The sequence below is a fragment of the Loxodonta africana genome, chromosome 15 (assembly GCF_030014295.1).
Source record: "Loxodonta africana isolate mLoxAfr1 chromosome 15, mLoxAfr1.hap2, whole genome shotgun sequence".
NCBI classification, from domain to species: domain Eukaryota; kingdom Metazoa; phylum Chordata; class Mammalia; order Proboscidea; family Elephantidae; genus Loxodonta; species Loxodonta africana.
Window position 1 is genome coordinate 51852349 of NC_087356.1, and position 22148 is coordinate 51874496.

A 22148-nucleotide genomic window follows, 5' to 3' on the forward strand; every position below is an offset into this window, starting at 1 on the left:
CTCTGAAATACGTGGGGTCATCATGAGTCAGAATAGACTTGAAAGCAACTACATATCTCTAAACCCCATCCTCTAGTCTCCACTCCTGTTGTGTCATGACCTTGACCTTTTAATGGGTTCCTAAAGGTAGACCTCCTTACTCTGGACTGTAAGAAGGTCTGACCTTGCCAACTACTTACTGTTACTACCCTGCCCTGAGGTGCAGGAAGAAAAGGGATCTCCACAGCTCACCACAAAAGCAGGCTGTAGCTAAAATCCAAGAGGTGCTGTTGTGCTATCATCCACTGAAGACCAAAAAACCAAACACATTACCATCAAGTTAATTCCAACTCACAGTGACCCTATAAGACAGAGTAGAGCTGTTCCATAGGGTTTCCAAGGAGTTGCTGGTAGATTCCACCTGCTGACCTTTTGGTTAGCAGCTGAGGTCTTAACCACTGGGCCACCAGGGCTCCCCACTGGGGACAATTGGACCTAACCAACATGCTTTAAGTCTCTCATTGCGTGGGTTACCACGTGGTATGTAAGCTCTCCTGTCATCAATGGTCTGCAGCCCTTTCAATCCCTAATGCAAGAGGATTGGTCCTCTCTGACCAAGCGTTCACTCCTTCCCTCTTTTTAAGCATGTTATTTGTGTCCTCTGGAGCACCCACAACCTAAGAAGCATACTCTCTAGAGCCTCAGTCTCTAGCCTAAATGTTCTCTGAACTACCTCTATGTCATTGAAACCCAGCTGTTTCTTGAAGCTCTCTCAAGGAAATGTTGGATTGTTCATTTGTTTTGTTTTGTTTCTCACAACCCACCAACTTCAGCATATGGAGGCTGGGAGTATGGTTCTCCTTACTCCCCACAATCACTTGTAGACCATTCCTCTGTTCAATCGTATTGATAATCCCTGCTCTTATAAGCTCTTACAATCTAGCAATATTGCCTTCTATCCCTCCCCTTCCTTGCTGCCATTGATGGATGTGCTGAAATCCTCATGATTCTCTGAGATCTCTGACACTTGGCTCACAATCCTCCTTGTCACTAACCCCAACCATTATCTGGAGAGACTTCAATGTTCCCGTTGATAATGTGTCAGACACCTGCACTGTCAACTACCTAGGATCCTCCTTCCCAAGGGCCTACCCCTCTGTTTCAGCCTTATGCCACCACTATCATTGTCCTGAACCTGACATTCTTTAGAACCTGGAATTGTTAATTAAGGGATCACAATCTCTGACTCAAACCTCACATCTTCCCAGTATGCTTGCTCAACTACTCACACTATAACCTTATGTTTACTTTATTCACTCATTTATTAAACAAATATTTATTCAATGTCTATAATTTGCCAGTCACCATGCTAAGCATTGGTGTATACAGTGATAAGCAAATTCCCTGCCCTCATAAAGCTTATAATCTAGTGTGTGTATGGTGGGGGACGGTATTAAATAAACCCTCCACGGCCACAGTAGTGCCCTTGAAGACCCTTGACCACGTCAGACATGTCCCGATTCAGTGCCTTTGTAGTCACCCTTAGCCCTATCTGGAATGTTCTTGCAGGAGTTACTCAAATGTCTCCTCCCCCGAATTTATGGATATTTACTTTATGACATCTTCTTAAAGTCCATCCTTTTCTACTCTATTTAAGATCACAATCTCTCAACCACACACTTGATAACATCTTTGCCTCTTATTCTAATTTATTTTTTTCCATGCTGTTGTTGTTAGTTGCCATTGAGTTTGTTCTGACTCATGGTGACCTTAAGTAAAACAGAACAAAATGTTGCCTAGTCCTGCACGATTATTTTCATTACCTTTGTCATGTTTGAGTCCATTGTGGTGGCTCTTGTGTCAATCTACCTCACTGAGGATTTCTCTCATTTTCATTGCCCCTCTACTTTACCAAACATGATGTCCATTTCTAGTGATTAGTCCTCATAACTTATTCGCAGTAAGTAAGTTGAAATCTCACTATCCTTGCTTCTAACAAAACATTCTGGTTGCATTTCTTCTAAGATTGATTTGTTCTTTCTTTTGGAAGTCCACAGTATATTTAATATTTTTTACCAACACCATAATTCAAATACATCAATTTTTTTTTCTTGTCTTCCATTTTTCCTATCCAACTTTTCCATGCATATGAGCCAAATGAAAAGATCACGGATTGGGTCAGGTGTACCTTAGTCATCAAAGTGACATTTTTTCTTTATAAAACCTTATACAGGTCTTTTGCAACAGATTTGTCCAATGCATAGTTTGTTTTCTTGACTGCTGTTTCCAGGCATATTAGTCGTTAATCCACTGTTGATTTTTTTCATATAACTTGCCATATAAACGCAGTAAAACTCAGTGCCGTCGAGTCGATTCCAACTCATAGTGATTTGCCATAAAGCATATTAGAAAGTTTACTTATTCATGGCCTTATTTGCTGTCTCTCCCACTAGAATATAAACTCAGTGTGCCCAGGGATTGGTGTCTCTTTTGTCTATTCGAATATCTCCAGTGCCTAGAACAAGTGCCTAACACACAACTGATACACACTAACAATTATTGACTAAACAAATCAATAAATGTATGGAAAATCAAGATTGTTTTACCAATGGATTTTCCGGAATGCAAAATCCATGCCACCTCTACTTACATCCTTTACTAGAATGGTGTTTGATGGAATATATAAATCAGTGGGCATGGGAGCTATTTCTCTTCACTATTGTGGAGATATCTGGTCAAATCTCCTCAGTCGGAGTGACTCTGGTGAACTGTTCCATAAAGGACGATGCAGTGATGCAAGGAATTAGGGGAGCAATGCAAGCCTCTTGCAGATCAGTTAAAGAGAAGGAATCCTGAATCTATGATGATTGAACAACAAAGTCTAAAGCCATTCCTTTTAACTGTGTTAGCAGAGGGAAGAGCGGTATGCATTTCAGGGAAGGAGATGAGATGAGCAGAGAGGAGTCAGCCTCTTTGAAAGAAGGAGTGGCACAGCTGATCCTCTCAGGAAAGGAAGGGTAACATCTTCAGGACTCTGAACTCCAGCAATGATTAGGCTCTGACTGGGCAGTAGTCTGGGGAAGAGTCTGAACAATCCAACCAGGAAGGAAGGAGGACTTTGATCTTAGAGCAACTGAACTGATATTCTGCTCATGACCTTCCAACTGTTGTAGTTCCAGTAGGGAAAGCATTTTTCACCACTAGTAAGATGAAGGAGGCCAAATACTACAAGGGCACATAAAGAAACTGAATGGAGTCAGATAACGAAAATCAAACCCTCGAATCCAGCAATATTTTTCACACTTAAGGCTGTTAGAGTGTAATAATAACATCAAACAGAGGACGTACCATTGTATGAGCGAATGATAGTATTTAACATGAGGAAAAAATCAAGTCCAAGAGGAGTTGCAACAATCCTATGAGTCCAGGGGGAGGGAGAGGGTGGAGCAGGCATAATACTCATAAAGGCAAACTTTACTGGACAGAGGAGAGGTGAGACCTCTGCTGCAGGGCAATGCCCTTTGCTCAGGGTGTATATCCAGAGATGCACTGAAAGGGCTTGAGAAGTAGCCCAACATGTGGGCAGTCAGTGACTTGTAAGGTCAGAAATATTGGGGAAGATAGAACACCGAGACTAGGCACACAGCCCAACAGAAACCAGGTCCAGACAAGAGTATGTGTGAATTTTCAAGAATGCCATGGTAAACTGGCCAACCCAACGGCTGTAGGCCTTGGGCTTGCAGGAGGTCTCAAACCAGAGAACAGAAATGTTCCAGTGATGTAGAAGAAGCAACAGGTCAGCTATCCAGCAGGAAGTCAATCCACATTTTGTATACGAATGTTAGAATCAGAAAGACTTAGATTTTAAATCTGGGTTGACCGTTTGATATTTGTGGCAAAGTATCCTCTCAAATCTCCATGTCTTTATCTCTCAAATGAAAATAATGCCTACTTAGTAGGGCAATTGTGAGAGTTAAATGATTTAATGTATGCCAAGCACAGTGCCCAGTATACAGCAAATACAGTAAAGCACAGGTTCTTGAACTTGAACATGCATCATAATCACCTGGAGGATTTGTTGAAACCAGATTTCTGGGTCCCTCATTTAGACTTCTGAATCAGTAAGCCAGGGGTATGAAATAATACGCATTGCTAACCAATTCCCAAGTGACACTGATGCTGCTGGTGCAGGGACTGCCATTTGGGAACCACTGTTCGATAGCACAGTGGTTAACCATGTGCACTCTGGAGACAGACTGCCAGGTTTTGAATCGCAGCTATGCAACTTATAGCTATGTGACCTCAGCCTGTTTGACCTCTCTAATCTACCATCCTCTCATTGGTAAAATACGCTAACACCTGTCTCAGATTGCTGTTGTGAAGAATAAATAATAGTACGTATTATACAATGTTTAAAGGAGTGCCTGTTGTGGTTAGCTGCCCTGGAGTCGACTGTGACTCATGGTGATGTGATGTATAGCAGAATGAAATGGTGACTGGTCCTCACCTTCGAGTCTATCATCACAGCTATTGTGTCACTCCGTCTCACCGAGGGTCTCCCTTGCCCGCGTTGGCCCTCTCCTTCACCAAACATGATGTCCTCCTCTAGCAATTGATGCCTCTGGAGGATGTGTCCAAAGCAAGCGAGTCAGGCACTGTTTTGTTGTGATCTGTAAGGTTTTCATTGGCTAATTTCTGGAAGTAGGCCGCCCAGTCTTTCTTCCTAGTCTGTCTTAGTTTGAAGCTCTACTAAAACCTATACACCATGGGTGACCCTACTGGTATTTAAAAGACTGGTGGCACAGCTTTCAGCATCAGAGAAACATGCAAGCCAAAACAGTATGAAAAACTGTGCTTATCACATTTTTAAGCATCTAAAAACTGCTAGCGATCATTATTATTAGATAATAGTGACTCTGGTTATTATTTAGACTCTAGGGGAAATGTAGCTATCCTAGTCCAAGACAAGATTCAGAATCCAAAAGTAGACATAAAGTCAGAACCACAGACTTGCTTTCCTTATGACAAGGACATTGTGAACCAGGACACTGCCCCTTGATGGGCATCCTTGGTACATACTAGGCTTGGATCTCCCAAAGCCTTCAGCTGGTCTACAGCTGTGTGATGGCAAGGAGGTTCCTCTGAATGCGGTGGGTAATGAGAAGCTGAGAGACAGCACTCTCCTAAGGCCCTGCAGAGCACTTCGATCCCCAGCAGCCTTCCCTGTGCTGGGCTCCTGTCGGAGATGGCTCTCCTGCCCTCCAGGAGCTGCCATCTCAATGGAAGTCTGCACCCTAATGAGCCATGGCTGATTAGCATCCGTGGGGAAGATGATACAATTTCCTTGCTTTTAAGTTTCTTTTTTCGTTCCATCAATAGAGTTCTGCATGGTAACGGTCACCAAGTACCAGTATAAATAGCCTAAGACTCAGGAGAGTGTGGAGGAGGATGTTGTTAGCAATGTCTGAATTCAGCAGACATCTGATTCTACAACATTTTGCAAAGGTTTTTAAATAATTGGGTAAAACCACAAACAGCGTCTGTGGTGTGCACTTCTGCCCTTGATTTCTAGACTGAAGCTTTATTTCATATGTTCTTAATTCAGGCACGTTGAACTCATTAATTTCCTCCCTGGTCTTTTTATGATTTTTCTCTTCTTTGAAGTAGGAAGTTTTACAGCTATCATATTGCTTTAAACTAGATCATAAATATTAAACTTACAAAAACCCTTATTGACACTGGCAAATTTTCTCCTAAGTGTATCTATCTAGATGTAATTTTACAGTTCAAGCTGCAGAGTTAGAGAGTGATCTATAAACGTCTTCTGCTGTCTTCATTCCCACCTTGGTCTACATGTCTGTATTTAAAACATTTACTTAAACGAGTTTCCGGATCACTTTTCTCCACACTTCAGGTTACAGCACTGGTTTATTTTTATCATAATAAATTGCTTTCTCGGTATAGGTTGGGCCTAATAACATATGGTCTGTGCTGTTATGGATAGGAGGTCTGCCACTTTCCATTATGATGCAATTACTGTTTTTCCTCCACTGTCAACGGCCACTGTAATATCTTTCGCAAGAGCAATTACTTGTCCCTCCTGGGATGGCTACTTTGGGTACTCTGGGAATTTTAATCAAGCACCTACGTTAATTAGAAATTGGTAGGGGTGAGGGAGTTGCTGATTAAGCACCTTCGAATACCTCTACATTCTGGCAACTGGCTGAGTCTGGGCTTTTATAAGGACTCAACCTTTTCAGAAAAGGGATTTTTAATTCCTCCCCTTTTGTTCTTGGTTAATGGGTGGGAGTGAAGAAGCAGAGGCTGGCTGAGGGCAGGGAAGCCAGCATTCCTGGGCACCTACTATGTGTCAGTGGGGCAGTGGTGGTTCATTTGCAGAATTCTCAATTTCCATGTAAGAGACCTGAGTTCAATTCCTGGCCAATGTACCTCGTGCCCAGCTACTATCCGTCTGTCAGTGGAGGCTGGTGTGTTGTCTTGATACTGAACAGGTTTCAGCAGAGCTTCCAGATGAGGACAGACTAGGAAAAAAGGCCTGGTGATCCACTTCTGGAAATCAGCAATGAAAATCCATGGATCACAGTGGTCTGATCCTGCTGTGCTTGGGGATGCCATGAATCAGAGGCTGACTCAACGACAGCTAACATCCACAATTACGTGTCAGTACAGGGCCAGGTGCTTTACACTGGCCAACACACTTATTCCTCACCATCTCCATGTTACCAAAACCAAACCCATTGCTCTCAAGTCAATTCCAACTCATAGTGACCCTATGGGTCAGGGTAGAACTGCACCATAGGGTTTCTAAGGCTATATACCTTTGTGTGTGTGTGTGTGTGTGTGTGTGTGTGTGTGTGTGCGCACGCGTGCTTTATGTGAAGGTTTACAGCTCAAGTTAATTTCTTATATAAAAATTTATATGCATATTGTTTTGTGACATTAGTTGCAATCCCTACAATGTGACAACACACTCCCCCTTTCTGCCCCAGGTTCCCTGCGTCCATTCAACCAGCTCCTATCCCTTCCTGCCTGCTCATCCTGCCTCTGGACAGGAGCCGCCCATTTGGTCTCGTGTATCTGATTGAACTAAGAAGCACAATCCTCACATGTATTATTTTTGGTTTTATAGTCCTGTCTAATGTTTGTCTGAAAAGTGAGCTTCAGGAATGGTTTTAATTCTAGGTTAACAGAGCATCCAGGGGCCATAGTCTCAGGAGTTCCTCCAGTCTCTGTCAGACCAACAAGTCTGGTGATTTTACGTGAATTGGAGTTCTGCACCGTATTTTTCTCCCGCTCCCTCTTGGACTCTCTGTTGTGTTCCCTGTTAAGGTGGTCATTAGTGGTAGCCAGGCACCATCTAGTCCTTCTGATCTTAGGCTGGTGGTGTCTCTGGTAGACCTTTAGTCTCTTGGACTAATATTTTCCTAAAGCTGTAAATCTTTACCAAAGCAGATTGCCACACCTTTCTCCTGCAAAGTAGCTGGTCGGTTTGAACCATCAACCTTTCAGTTAGCAGCCGAATGCTTAAACATTGAGCCACCAGGGCTCTATGTTACGAAAGGACTGTTATCTCCATTTTCAGATGAAGCGTCTAAGGCTCAGCCCTGCGTACAGGCCAGGCAGGAACTGGTGGGGTGAGCATCTTTCCTCCTGGATTCTTTGAATGGTTTGGGAAACATGAAATGATCGGCAGTTGAGAATGATTAGAAGAGATGAAGCTCCTGCATCTTATTCTTTACTCACTAAAATCAATTTTGTTTTAAATTATGTACCTGAAAGATTTAATTTTAAAACATGGAATGAAAAGACTTTATCTACATTATTGGATACTTCCTAGCTCACCAATCACTTACAGGGCCTGCCAATATCTGGTGCGGTCTCAGATACCAAAGATAAAACAAAGCAGAAGAACTACTCCTGTCCGCCACGACCCTTTAGCCAAGAGGAACCTCCTGAGGCCGTGGGTCACTGGAAGCAGTACCGTGCTTAGAAACACATGCAAGGTCTTGGGGATCTTGTGTGGGGTAGATCTTGGGCGACAGAAGAAAGGCACCAGAGGCTGTCATGTGGTACATGTGAGCATGGTCTTAAAGCAAGAGGAGAATCTATCAAAAAGGTACAGGGGAATAATCTAGGGACGGAAAATGAAATGTGCGAAGGTGAGCACACCTTGTACGTGGTGAACATTGAACTGATAGTGTGACTGTCCTGTGCAGTGCAAACAGGGTCAGGGACCAAATTGTGGATACTTGACGTGCTATGCCAAGACTCAAGAAAAAAATCAACAAAGAGACACATGACCAGAGAGGCTTATTCCCATCCCACTGTCACACGGCCGATGAGTTGTAGAGGGGAGTTCAAATCCAGCTGGGCCTGACTTAAAGCCCTTCTATTGGCCAGCAGCCTCTGCTCAATTCAGTGAGAACGGATTGGGAATGGAGTTAGTGCTGGTAGCCGAAGCTCCACAGAAAGGCCAACTTAGACCTTGCTCTGATGTTTTCTGAAGTTCAGAACTGCTCAGCCACAGGCTTCGGCAGAAAATGCAAAGACGTGGATTATTCATGCTGGCCCTCAGAAAGCAGAGGAGCAGAGCAGAAGCACTGGCCATTTCCCTTACCCCTGTCTGGGATGAAAAAGAGGGGAATGGCTCCCTGTCTTAATCACCTCATCTGGATCCAATACTCCAGCGAAAACAGGCAGGCAACTGACAGCTCAGCAGAGCCTCTGGGCTGGGAGCCTGCCTGACAAGTCTCAAAGAGATGCAACTCTCAAGTCGTCCCTTGTCCCTCAGGTCCCTGTTTCTAGGGAACTTATGTTACTGTCTGGTTTCACAGCTTAGCCTTGAGGGAGAGTTAATTTAGTCATTGCATTCCTCCTTGGCTTATTGCAAAAAAGATTTACAGCCTGTATTGATTAATTACTGGGCAACTCAACCAAAAAGAGATTCCGAGAGGTGTCCAGAGTGACATAGATAGAGATCTTTAAAAAAAAAAAAAATTTTTTTTCTTTTCCTGCTGGGTGGCTGCCATCTGTGGGTAAGGTAATGCCTTTAGTTCCATTTTGTCCTTCTCCCTCCCATCCCATCTCCTCTTTGCTGGGTAACTTTTTCTCGTCTGCCATCCTAATGATCTCTGTGCCACATGGGGCCCCTGATGCTGGTGCTGACAGGCTGCTCATTAGTGCCAGGGTGCTGCAGTCAGTCGATGGTATGCCAGAGCTCTGAGCCTGACACTTTTTCACAGAGCTGTCAACAGAGTCATGGCGCCTGCCAGCTCTGGTTGAATTCAAGCTGTGATACCTCCAGTGCCAATTAGTGCTTAGTGTACTGCTTGGCTAGAGGGGAAGACCTTGTCAGTGCTGACACTTGAGGAGAAAGGTGGCTGTGGAGAGCTGAGTGAGGGCAGCAGGAAGAGGGTAGGGCTCATAGCATTGGCAAGGAGAAGAGTTCCCATCCAGGGGGTCACTTTTGCTCTCACCAACCTGGTGCCCTTAATACTCTAAGAAACAACAGACAGGACAACCAACTGCCCACTAGGCCTTTTCAAGTAGAGCAGGAGAGCTGAGGTGGCAAGTGAAGTAGTTCTGTAGCTGACGAAGGTTGCTCCTTCTGCAGGCATGGGTGCAGGTGTGATGCAGGGATGGATGCAGCTGGGGATGCAGGGATGAACACAGGGATGGATGAATGGATATTTGCAGGTGTGGGTTCAAGGATGGCACAGGGAACAACCTCTCTACATGGTGTGGAAAGAAAAAATCAACAGCAAGGATATGGTTTGAAACCCAGGAACGCACTGTTCTCCTCTAATTCTGCTCCCCAAATATGGCCCTGAGCAAAATTTTCAATCTTTCATCCACCTCAATTCACACACACACAATGATGGACAGTGTCTTTGTCATCTAGTGCTGCCATAACAGAAATACCACAATTGGATGGCTTTAACAAAGAGAAATTTATTTTCTCACAGTCTAGTAGGTTACAAGTCCAAATTCATGGCTCTGGCTCCAGTGGAAGGCTTTCTCTCTCTTTTGGCTCTGGAGCAAGGTCCTTGTCCTCAATCTTCCTCTGGTCGAGGAGCTTCTCAGGCACAGGGACCCCGTGTCCAAAGGATGTGCTCTGCTCCTGGTGCTGCTTTCTTGGTGGTATGAGGTACCCAACTCTCTGCTTGCTTCCCTTTCCTTTTATCTCTTGAGAGATAAAAGGTGGTGCAGGCCACATCCTAGGGAAACTCCCTTTACCTTGGATCAGGGAGGTGACCTGAGTGAGGGTGGTGTTACAGTCCAACCCTAATCCTCTCAACATAAAATTATAATCACAAAATGGAGGATGAGCACAAAATACTGGGAATCATGGCCTAATCAAGTTGACACATATTTTTAAGGGGTCACAGTTCAATCCATGACAGACAGATAGATACATAGATAGATAAACAGAAACAGAGAGAAGTGAGGGGAAGCGGAAAACTTCTTTCTTTCTCTTTCTTTCCACCCATGAAGGGCACCATCCCTGCTTCCATCCCCGCATGCATCCCTAGCAATATCCAGGATTGTTTTAGGGAACTCAGGTTGAGGCTATTGAGGGTTTAGGGGCAGGTAGGGTTGAGGAGGTCAGGAAGGCACAAAAAAAGGTCAGGTGCCCCAGAGGGACAAAGGAAGAGTATGTCATATAAGCCACACATCAGTAGGGCGGTTGGCATTAGGCAGAGCTGACTGTCATTAGAGCAGAGGCAGCATGCTGAAGAGTCACCTTCAAAGTCGCCTGTAAGCCTGCTCTACTTTTTGCAAAAGGAAACTTGAAAACGAGTCTCTCCTTCAAGGAGAAGTTGAGCTGTGCCACAGCAGGTTCCCACTAGAGAAACTTCAGGAAAGGCTTGAAGATTCTGTGAAGACCATAGGAAATGCCAAGGAGACTTGGCAGCAGAGTGTTTCGGCAGGGGATGTACCCAATCTTGATTGTTAGCATCAAAGTGGAGCAGAATCCTTCGAGGATCAGGATGAAGTCTTTGAATGGGGAGAAAATGCATGTATCTTTGGCACATTGGTAAATACAAGTGCATACTCATTGAATCAACAGTATTTCTTGAACCCTTTCTTGGTGCCAGGAATTGTGCTGGGAGGTGGAGAATCAAAGATAAGTGAGACCCAAATCCTAGTCTTAAAGAACTCATGGGACAAGGATAATACATACGAATCTGACATCAAGACACCATTGTGAACTGCTCCCTAGCCTTACTGAACCCTGTAGCTGATACCTGGGTATGCAGTGTTTGCATCTAGGTAGTCCAGGTGAGGTCTTTATTTTTGTTTTGCTATTGTTTTGTTTTTTCCCTAGTGTTTTGTTTGATGGAAGAACAATGGAGGCATGTGCACCCAAGAGGGCAGCTCTGTAAGGAGACTCTGAGATTTCTAGTTCAGAATGTGTGTGAAGCACACAGATAAGTGGTTGGAGTCACTCCTTTACCTGAGTTTATCGTTGAGCTCTAGGAATATGGCAGTAAGGAACCTCCCCTTTTTTTAAAGCTCTTACAAATCACAGGAACTGGAGACATAAAAAATTGGCTTTTGAGAATACTTTTTCTAAGAGGCGTGAGGCCCTCAATAGCATCTTTTAGGATTAATTGAAAGAGATCCTATTTCCAAAGGATTTTGGAAATAGGAAGATTTTAAGGAATAAGACAGTCCTAAAGGTATTAAAAAAAAAATTGTTTTTTTTTTTAAAGGTATTATTTTGGAGGCAGAGGGGGCTGGACGTAAGGGCTGCACTAAATAGATCCTTGCAGGCCTAGACGAGGAAAACAGACAGGCACAGAGCCATGAACGGGGCACGTGTCTAAAGCTCTGCTCTAGAGTGGTATGCTACCATCTACAGGAATTTGGCTAGGGGTCCAAAGACATTCACCCAGCTAGAGATGGCACTTCTGTGCAAGAACAGTGAGAAGAGGCACTTCCTCCTGAGAAGATCAGGGCCTCTGGAGGTACAAGACACATCTGCACACCCCAAAATGGACATGGAGAGTGAGGCCAGTTATTGTCATCAAAGCTAGTGTGCTTTCTCTTTGAACCCTTGGAATGATAAATTCAGGAGGAGAACAAAAAAGATATACTACCAATAAATAAAAAAAACAAAAAACCCATTGCCATTGAGTCAATTCCAACCCTATTACTACCAGTAATAGTATATGGGAATCTACTTTCCAGCCTCACATCTTTGATATGGACAACCGACATTTTCTCCATCTATAATGAAGTGCACATGATCTTCTCAACAAGTCCCCTAGACTGCCTTCCTCCCAGTCTGCCACTCTGAGCTTCCATTATATTGAAATGTGGGAGCCATCACTACAACAGTGGTTAACGTTTCTGTACTTCTTTTCCCATGAAAGCTGGTCAAGGCTGGGAATACACATTCTAAAAAGATTTAAATAAGCTTATTGAAAACAGCACTAAATGAGTTGTGATGGAAGAAACTAGGACTTTTCAGAAATGTGCAGAACAGAGCAGTCTGGAGGAGGAAATGCAATGAAGTGATCAGGGTTGCCAAACATACTTACCTCGATCAGCTATTCATTCCAGGGTTTAATGGATACATGTTAAGAATGATCTTCATTGAAGAATGAGGGATTCATATCCTGCTACGGGCATATGATGCGACAAAAGATAGCAATAGCTTCTGCCTTTGAAGCCTTTGCTCAGGTGCAGCATATCTTTTTCTCCAAGAAACCCCAGCCTGTCCCAGCTTATTTAAAATAACTAGCTTTTCGGAAATCGTTAGTGGAAAAAAATGAAGTCCTGATGGCTGAGGGTCTCAAGCCTCAGTTCAGGTTTGGCAACAGCCCAACGTCATCTCTTATCTCCAAATAATCAGTCACCAGGATAACAGCGTCCTGGTGAGCTCCAAGGTGATTAGTTATTGCTTGGCATGTCTCATCAGCTGGAATCTGGGATAGCTAATCTGGACCACGGACCTGGAAAAAGCTGTTCATCTAAATTACTCTGATCCACAGGTAATTCTGATTATCCTGCTCCTCGCCCCTTGAAGCATCTTCTGTTTCCATAGCAGCTAAGACCTCAGTAAAATGGAAACATCTGGCCAAGGCTCAGGTAAAAGTCCCCTGGGGAATGAATCTGTTCAGCTGCCACAATGGAGGGATGGGGGGGGGGGCGGCGAACACTCAAAGATACAACAGCATGAAAATCAGGAAAATAAATGGAAGAGGGTTCAAATACATGAGGGAAGAGACAAAAAGAAATAGCAAGGAAGGGAGGGAGAGGAAGAAAAAGTAGAAATAAATGGAATTAAAACAGAGACATTAGGAGGCCGTGAGAGAAAGGGGAAATATAGAACAAAAAGAGAAAGCATAAAAGGGCAAGGCAAAAGGAGAAGGGAAAAAAAGCACCAGGAAAAAGACAAAGTTGAGTGGCCAAAGGAGGAAATGAGGAAGACATCAAACAGGACACAAAGGAAGACCTGTGAGAGTGAAGGGGGCATCATGCCTCTGGAAACAGGAGGGTTAAGTCTGCCCTGAATGATAAATGCTGCACAGATTCTAACTGCACAGACTGCCCTGGCATCCAGCAGCACTGGGGCTCAGCATTGAGCCACGTTTAGTGGTATAAGCTCTGGACTGAGAAAGCCTACCATGTGGACGGTCCCTTCTTCAGATGTCCCCAAGCTATTCTCCATCAATAATTACCTCACGCACAGCTGAAGGTTCTTCCCAGATTTTGGACCTGTACACATGTAAGATCATTTCAAATTGACAGATTGGCAGATACCCAGATAATCTCCTTGATCTCTTTGCTCATAGTAGCAGTGTCAGGAGTGATGGCTTAGGACAGCTCCCAGGAACTGAGGCCAACACGCCTTCTCCAAGAACTTCTACCAGAACAAACCGTCACTGTCTGAGACAGGAAATTTTGTATTTGTGGCCATCCATAGTCCTACACTGACTTTGAACATGTTCACCATAAGCCTCTGCCACCTCCAGAAATGGAAGACACAAGCCCCAGGAGATGCCCTGCAGCTGGTGAACAGCCCTCAGCTGCCAGCCTCCAGGAGGACATCTCCTCTGAAAAGACCCCCTGGTCCAAGGCCACGCTCTTTCTAGGAGTGCCCAAATTCAGTGACTGCTGTGGTTGTTTAAAGGCCCAGCTCCCTTACCCCAATGGAGGACATTTCTGAACTCCCCCTAGGGTCAGTTGAGATGTTTCATTGAACTCATTGTAACTCAACTTCTCCCTCCATCCCATCCTGCTTCCTTCCTATTCCTTTCATACAGGTTGATACCAGGAGCACTCCCTAATAGACTTCTCCGATGCCAACCACTTTCTCAGGGGACACTTCTTAGGAACCCAATCTACAACACCAAGCAAAGAACCACCACTCTGTTTCCTTTAGAACCTTAAACCTGCACTATTCAGAAATATATCTACCTACGCACATACACACATGCATATTTGCCTATATGCATACATAAATGCATACATTTCTCACTAACCAGCAATAAACAATGAAATAAAGGGCCTTTAATTCATGTCTCTGCTCAAATTTCACCTTTTCAAAGGCCTTTCTTGACCAAATGTCCTTCTATCAACATACATTGCTCTATTTTCTCACCCTTATCATCACCTGATATGTTGTATATTCACTTTCATCACCTGTCTCATGAGATGTGAGCTCCTCAGAGCAGGCATACGTCTGTTTTGTTTATTGTTATATCTCTAGTGCCTAGAAAAGCATGTGGGCTATTACTGTAAGCATTCAAGAAGTATTTGAGTATAAACGAAATAAGCGAATGTACCTTACTCCCAAATCAAAGCTGGCTTCAAGATAAATATCATCTTGCCTTAAATTCTAAAGTTTTTATCAAACAACACATAGTTTGGTCTACATAACATTTTGTAATTTAGTCACATGTTTAGTTTTATTTGTTATCTAGGACCAATTAGAGTAAAATAACAACAACGAAATGACCAAAACAACTAATGAAATGTCAACCAGGTTTTTGGCAATGCTTAAGAAGCACAGACTTGGAAATTTCCCTTTCAGGAATATGGCAATTCAGAGCTTTCATCCACCATCACCTATTTGTGTTTTTTGTCTCTTAAAACAACCAGCTGAACAATGCCGCCAAAGCCAATCATTCTACCCTCAAACTTGACATGTAAAGTACAGCCTGAATACCTCACCACCATTTCATCCAAGGATAACTGAGATTAACTTACCAGAAATTGATGAGACCCCCAAGAATGAGTTCTGCAATCCGAGAGAACATGCCTGTGTTGCTGAGAACACCAAATCTTTCCAAAGAGCCATGAGTACAGTATTAGCAGGCTGCCAAAAATGTATGATCCCTTGCACACAATCACCAGTGCCCTGACCTCCGAGCCATGGCCAACACATTTCACATTTCCTCTCATGATACATACACCCAACTCCTTCCCTTACCTTTGGGGGAGATGTGCCTCCAGGTAACCGTAGGCTCCGGTCTACCCGTTGCTATGCAGGTGAGGCTGATATTGTTCCCTTCATTAATGGAGATATCTGAAGAAATCTCTACAATTTTGGGAGATACTGTGGAGACAAAACAGGAAGATAAAAAAATCCTAGTAAAGCATTTCTTTGTAGTCTTAAAATGGCAGTTGGCAGAACAACCCAGAGACTAAAATGTATGGATTATAGGAGTAAATGGTGAGAAATTAGAAGAATTGTCTTAAACATGAAGGCAATATCTTATCTGGAATTTAGCTTCTATGTCCTCCCACTTAAACACAATGTCAAGGAGTCCGAATGGGACTCGATCTCACTGCAACACTGCAATAACTACCTCCACCCACTGTCTCCACTCTCACCCACCCCGACACACAACCACAAGTTATCCTCCACACTGCATTCAAAGTCTCCTTTATATAACACAGTTCTCATCATATCACATCTCCGCCTAAACACCTCTAGTTGCTCCCTATTGGATACCTGATATATCCAAGCTTCTTATCCTAGCATACTAGGCCGTTCGGAACCAAGCATCAACCTACATTTCCACTGACGTTCCAGGGATTCCACGTCTACCCACCCTCCATACTATGCCCAACACGCTGTGCCCTTCCGGGTCATCATGCTTTCAGATCTATATTGTTCCTTATGTGCCTTCCTTCACAACCTGGACTGATGGCTGCTTCTTCACCCATGCTCCCGTTATAGATGCCTGATGGGGCATGGAAAGAAATGTCAGCTAGACATTCCACACTTGGTCTCTCTTTCTCTGTCTTCTAAATTGTTCCCCCAAAGGTGGGGAGGGGTTCATTCTAATTTGTAAATTTGGGAGCAAGAGCACTCCACACATCTGCTTCTTTGAGCCTTTTGTGTTAGAACCAGCCTTCCTATATGAAGCTGACATTCAGCTGTGCTCCTCCACACACCCGTTTTCCTGGGACAGCATCCCACGGACTGTGATGAACGTCCTGCTGCCCAGTTTGCGACTGTGTGTGTGCGTCTGTCTGATCCTGGGGGTCAGAATTAGAAGCTCCCTGTTGTTGCACTCCTAATTCTAAGTCTACCACCAAAAAATGTGATGTTTGGTTTTCCATGTGCCTTCTCATTTGTTTTATCTGCCAGTTGCTTTATAATTTAAGTGGATAAAGGAATCTGTAATTTATTGTTGCCCCCACTCCAATTCTGGAGACTTACCCACTATGTTACGGTTATTGCTTAGCATCTCTCACACATTAGACTGTGAGGTTTTGACTGCCTGAACCACGTCCTATTCACATTTATATCCGTAGTGAGGGCTCAACAAGTATTTATTGGATTGGATTATAATGCTTATTCAAGGAAGCCACCTTCCCAACCTGCTAAGCACTTGTAACAAACTCAGAGTTGTATCATAAACACAAATTATTTCAGTCCCAGTGACACTGTTTTTGACACACTCTTTGCAAATTAAGTAGCCCTTCTAAAAAAAAAATTTTTTTCTTTTTCTTTCTACCTGGGTGTGATGTGTTTGTACATGTCAGCATCTCTTCTTGAAGAAGTGGTCCTCAGAGCCACCACCGTACACAGTTTCAGGGCATAGTATCCACCCAGCCCACATATGAGCTGGCCCACTGGGGGCCCCACTGGGAAGCCAGGGAAGCTGCTCCTGGGCTTTACTCCCTCTTTCCAGGCCAGACAGTGACACTCACACTAAACCAGATGCCTGGAGACTTCGATGCTGGTCTTTCCTCTGTGTGAACCATTACTCATTCAATCCCAACTGGACTGGACCTTCTCCTTCTTGGAAATGGGTATATCATGCAGATACCTTCTCTTAGTCTTCATTTCTTCTCCTCTTTTTGCTATTTTTCTTCCCCTTCTTTCCTATACTCCAGCCCAGCTGGACCATTCGTTATTAATAAATGTATGTTGCCCCCCCCCCTTTTTTTCCTCAACCCTATGCCCTTGCTGCTGTGTTAGGTTCTTAGATTCTTCTCTTCAATTACTTATAATTGGAATTCTTCAAGGTCTGGCTAAATTATTACCCCATCATAAGGCCTTCCAGGTGATTCTCAAGACGTAACCTCTCATTCCTGGAATTCCATCAAACACAGTTTATTTTAAACTTCCTTATGTTACCTTTGTATTATCTTCCACACTGTAAATTATCTGAAAGCAAGATATTAAGCAAAAGTCTGATTAGCCCTTTTATTTTCTGCTGTGCTGGATAGGGTGTCTTGCATAAACCAACAAAAACCAAACCCAGTGCCATCGAGTCGATTCCGACTCATAGCGACCCTATAGGACAGAGTAGAACTGCCCCACAGAGTTACCAAGGAGCGCCTGGCGGATTCAAACTGCCATAGTCAGTACCAATTAATTATGTTTAGGTTTAAATCCACATACATCTTTGGATAGAGAGGCTGTGTGTATGTGTCCCTGAAAACACACTTACCTATACTCTCACAGGTATTTGGTGAGACAGAAAAAAATGGAGCCTGGATGCGCTGGGGGTAGGGGAGAGACCATTGATTCTAAGATCTGGGATTTTTAAGATGTAGCATTACAACTTATGGCTGTTTGATTTGAAAAGTTAGATTGGACCTCCCAGGACAGAAAGATAGTTGGCACTATCTGGTTAATGAGTGAACATTAGATATGCTGTCTGAAGGATTTAAATTTCTGAATTTCTTAGTTCTAGAATCATTTCAAATTATATTTGTAAAAATAAACATTCAATTTACTTTATTTACACAGTTTTAACTGGAGCAATCCCCTTCCCTGCCACCATGGCCCTAACCCCTCCATTAACCTGGCCTCTGCTCCTGCCCATCCTTGGCAACCACACAAGACTTGCTTGCATCTTGGAGAACAGGCTGCCTGCAGAATGTCTGTGCTGATCTTGCAGACATTGCTTCAGCTGTACAGGTAAGTAATTTATTGATCTGTAAAGCACTGTAAGATGCTCTGCAAGGGATTATGTCACACCGACGCCATTCAATAAAATAAAAAATGATGGACTTTGTGAACACAGGATAATTTAGGGTTTGTAGTTGGAAGTGTGCTTAAAGTACATTTTAAGTGGAAATCAGGCTGGGTAATGAATTACTCTTCCTTTGGAAGGGCTTATTGGGAGTTCATTTTCCTGGCTTCTTACATGATAGCTAACCTGCTAATCATACACTCGAGAACAACAGACAGTCCCAAGTAGAATGGAAGGTGATCTGGGCCAGAGCTGTCACTGAGTAAGTATATTAAATGAGACAATCATACCTCTTGCTTGGAAGAATCATCTAGAATTCTCCCCTGCCCCCACAACAATTTGAAAGTGTCCAACTCAAGAAGCAGAAGTTGGGAAAATGCTTGCTTTCCTTTTAATCCTACCTTTGACTACAGCTCGAAGTTGGCACACTGCCCCTGGGTGGATTTGAAAGGATAACAATTTCTGGCATAGTGCTAAGGCAGTTTGAACAGAGGTGCAATCCCAAGTATCAGAACCCCATCATAAGGCCTTCCAGGTGATCCTCAAGATGTAGCCTCTCTTTCCTGGAATTCCATCAACCATAGTACCTCCTTTATAGCATTTAAATAAACTTCCTTATGTAGCCCTTGTATTATCTTTTCTCCCATGCTGTAACTTATCTGAAAACAAGATATTAAGCAAAAGTCTGGCTAGCCATGATGCTAAAATGCTAGGGAACTAAACCTTGGTCAAGTTACTTAACTGACGTAAGCCTCATTTTTCTCATCTATTAAATGGGATTAATAATCATATGCACCTCACAGGGTTCTTTTGAGGATTTAAATGTAAGTTTATAAAATGTACTTAGTGCATTCCTGGCAACATGAAGTGCTCAATAAATGAACTTGATATTGTGCAGGATTGGCAAACACACATATGTAGCGTCAACACCAGATGGACAGACAATAAACTTTAACCAACTCAATGAAAAATGGGATAAAAGGTCAACATGGTAGTTTAGAGCCAGATTATGGAGAAGCCTGAATGAAGAAGCCTGAATGGCTAGGCCCTGGATTTTAGCTCTATTCTATAGATAATGGCAGGCAGTTGAATTTTTTTTTTTTTTTAGAAAAATATGCCACAATTTTTTTTTTTTTTTTAATGTATTTTAAGAAAAAGAATCTAGTAACCATATGCCAGATGGGATGAAATAGACAGAAATTGGAGTCAGGGAGATCAATTGTTAGGATCAATGTTAAAGATCTGGATTAACTGTTGGCCCTGTAAGGATGGAAAGAAAGAGATGGCTTTGAGGGTCACACAAAGAAAAATGCAGGTGTTTTTGACGGTTGACTAGATGCGGGAAAAAGGGGAATGGAGTCAAATATGAATGTCATTTTGTTCAACAGCAGCTGGACATCTATGCTAGTAGATCCCTGAACGCAATAAGGGGCACTTCTTTTGAGAAGAACATTAGTTTGATGAGTTCTGTTTTAGACATGCTCACTGGGAGATAATAGTCGGGACATCCAGACAGAAATACCATTTTTTTTGTGTGTGTGCTTTAAGTGAAAGTTTACAATTTAAATCAGTTTCTCATACAAAATCTTATACACTTATTGTTATGTGACCCTAGTTGCTGTCCCTACAACATGACAGCACACTCCTCCTCTCAACCCTGTATTCCCCGTGTCCATTCAACCAGCTCCTGTCCCCCTCTGCTTTCTCATCTCACCTCCAGACAGGAGCTGCCCACATAGTCTCACGTGTCTATTGACCTAAGAAGCACACTCCTCACCTGTATCATTTTACCAGACAGAAATATGGTTAGTAACTGGAATTAAATGATTGAAGTTCTGGAACTAGATCTATTCTGAGAATATAGATTGGAATGTAAAGCAGAGAGGGCAGAGAACTCAGACCCTAAAAGTAAATGAAATCTGCTATGAGTTTGTGGTTCCTTTAAAGGGCCATCTGACTGTTCCTACAGACATGCATGCAATGTCTCCATTGGCTTCTGAGGTCTGAATCTAGAAAACACACCATCCATGGGGTCAGGAAGATCAAGAAACTGTTAAGACATGTTTGGGAGTGGGAGAGTGGCTGAATGAGCTACACTCTGGACATAGCTCCACATTTAATATATGATGTTAAGATTTAATCTGCCTATTACTAGATTTTAATTCCAATGTATAAATAATTAAATAAGGTAATTATTAAAACCATATTCCAGGGAACTTCCACACTCTTGGTTTAGCTTCTACTGCTCAGGTGTTAAGTTTTAATACTTATGTCATTAATAAATACCAATTTGCTGTTTTTAGCACAACAGTAGATGATCCCATTAAATCTAAATTAAAATGCTTTATTAGTACTGCATGGCTCTCTTGGGTGAGAACGCACTGAAGCTGCTTGGACAGGGTTGCTCTGTGAGACACACGGAGATACGTGAATCCCAGATGGGCTGCCTTTGCTGCCAGTGGTGCTTCTCCTGCTATCTGAGGTGAAAATCTGAAGACAGTTTTCCCAGCAAGGGCTGCTCTGCTGCTAAGGTCTTCGGGCCTTTGACTTTTTAGAATTAAAATGTCAAAGCTGGGTGCCCTCAGCTTTCCTGGAAACAGTCAATGGCTGGTACATAAAAACTCAATTCATATCAGAAAACTTAAAAACACAGCCAAGTAGCTGTTGCTGTATAGATGAACCCATCTTTTCCCGTTAGCTACTGTTTACTAGGCAAAATCCAGTGCAAAATAGAGTTGTTTGGGAATAGATTGAGGCCAAGGGGAAATAGGATTAATCTAGGACCTCCCTCTCTCATCCAGAATCAACAAGGTGGCTCGGTCATGGAGCATGAAGACGACCGCCTTACTTGGCTGCCCAGGCCCTTGGTGAACTGGGTCTACTACCCTCTCCACACCCATCCATGCTATTCTCTTTGGCTCACTCAGTGGGCTGCCTTCCTCTCTGAAGCAGCTGAGCCTGCCCTGACTCAGAGCATTTATACTTGCCCGTCTCCCTGTTCAGAAGTCGACTCCTCCAGGAAGCTTTCCTTGATCTCTCTTTCTAAAGTATAACCCCCCAACAGACAGTTTATTGTTTCATTGTCTGCCTTTCCAAATAAAACGTAAGCCCCACTGGTCATCTTGTTCATTGCTGTATTCAGCTCATACCACAATATCTGTCACAGTTTTTGTTCAGGAAGTTTTTTTGAATGAATGAATTACAATGTTTTTACATGGCTGTATGGAAATGCAAATAACTTGAAATGACTAAATTTCCTCAAGATCTTTAAATATCCCCCCAAGGACTCTCAGAATCTGTAATAATGTTGATAATTACCATTTATTAAACACCTGCCACATTGCAGGTACTTTGCATATATTACCTTTGGTTTATTTTATCCCTGCATTAACCTCCCAAGTAGATATTACTTCTAGCATGACCAAACATTCCAGTTTACCTGGAACTGAGAGGTTTCCTGGGACACAGGAATTTCAGTGAGATTCCAGGCAAATATGATCACCCTAGTATTTTCGCACATTTTACAGGTAAGTACACTGATACCCAGAAATGTCAAGGGACTTGTTCAAGAATAACAGCTTAAAAATGTAGGATGTTGTCATTTCTTTAAACCAGGGCTTAGAAAAATAATGAATGCACTTGAAATTATAGGTACATACACACACAAAAAAAGATAGAAACACCAGCACGTATATA

General features: G+C 43.0%; 1 protein-coding gene across 4 annotated transcripts in view; it reads right to left on the reverse strand.

Annotated features, from left to right (window-relative positions):
- The window catches only part of NTM (neurotrimin), a 546323-nt gene that overhangs the window by 141258 nt on the left and 382917 nt on the right, over positions 1-22148 (reverse strand). For all 4 annotated transcript variants that reach the window (XM_064268850.1, XM_064268849.1, XM_023557046.2 and 1 more), the window contains exon 3: positions 15446-15571. In XM_064268850.1, coding sequence (XP_064124920.1) covers positions 15446-15571 — 126 coding nt within the window. The remainder of the gene's footprint in view (positions 1-15445; positions 15572-22148) is intronic.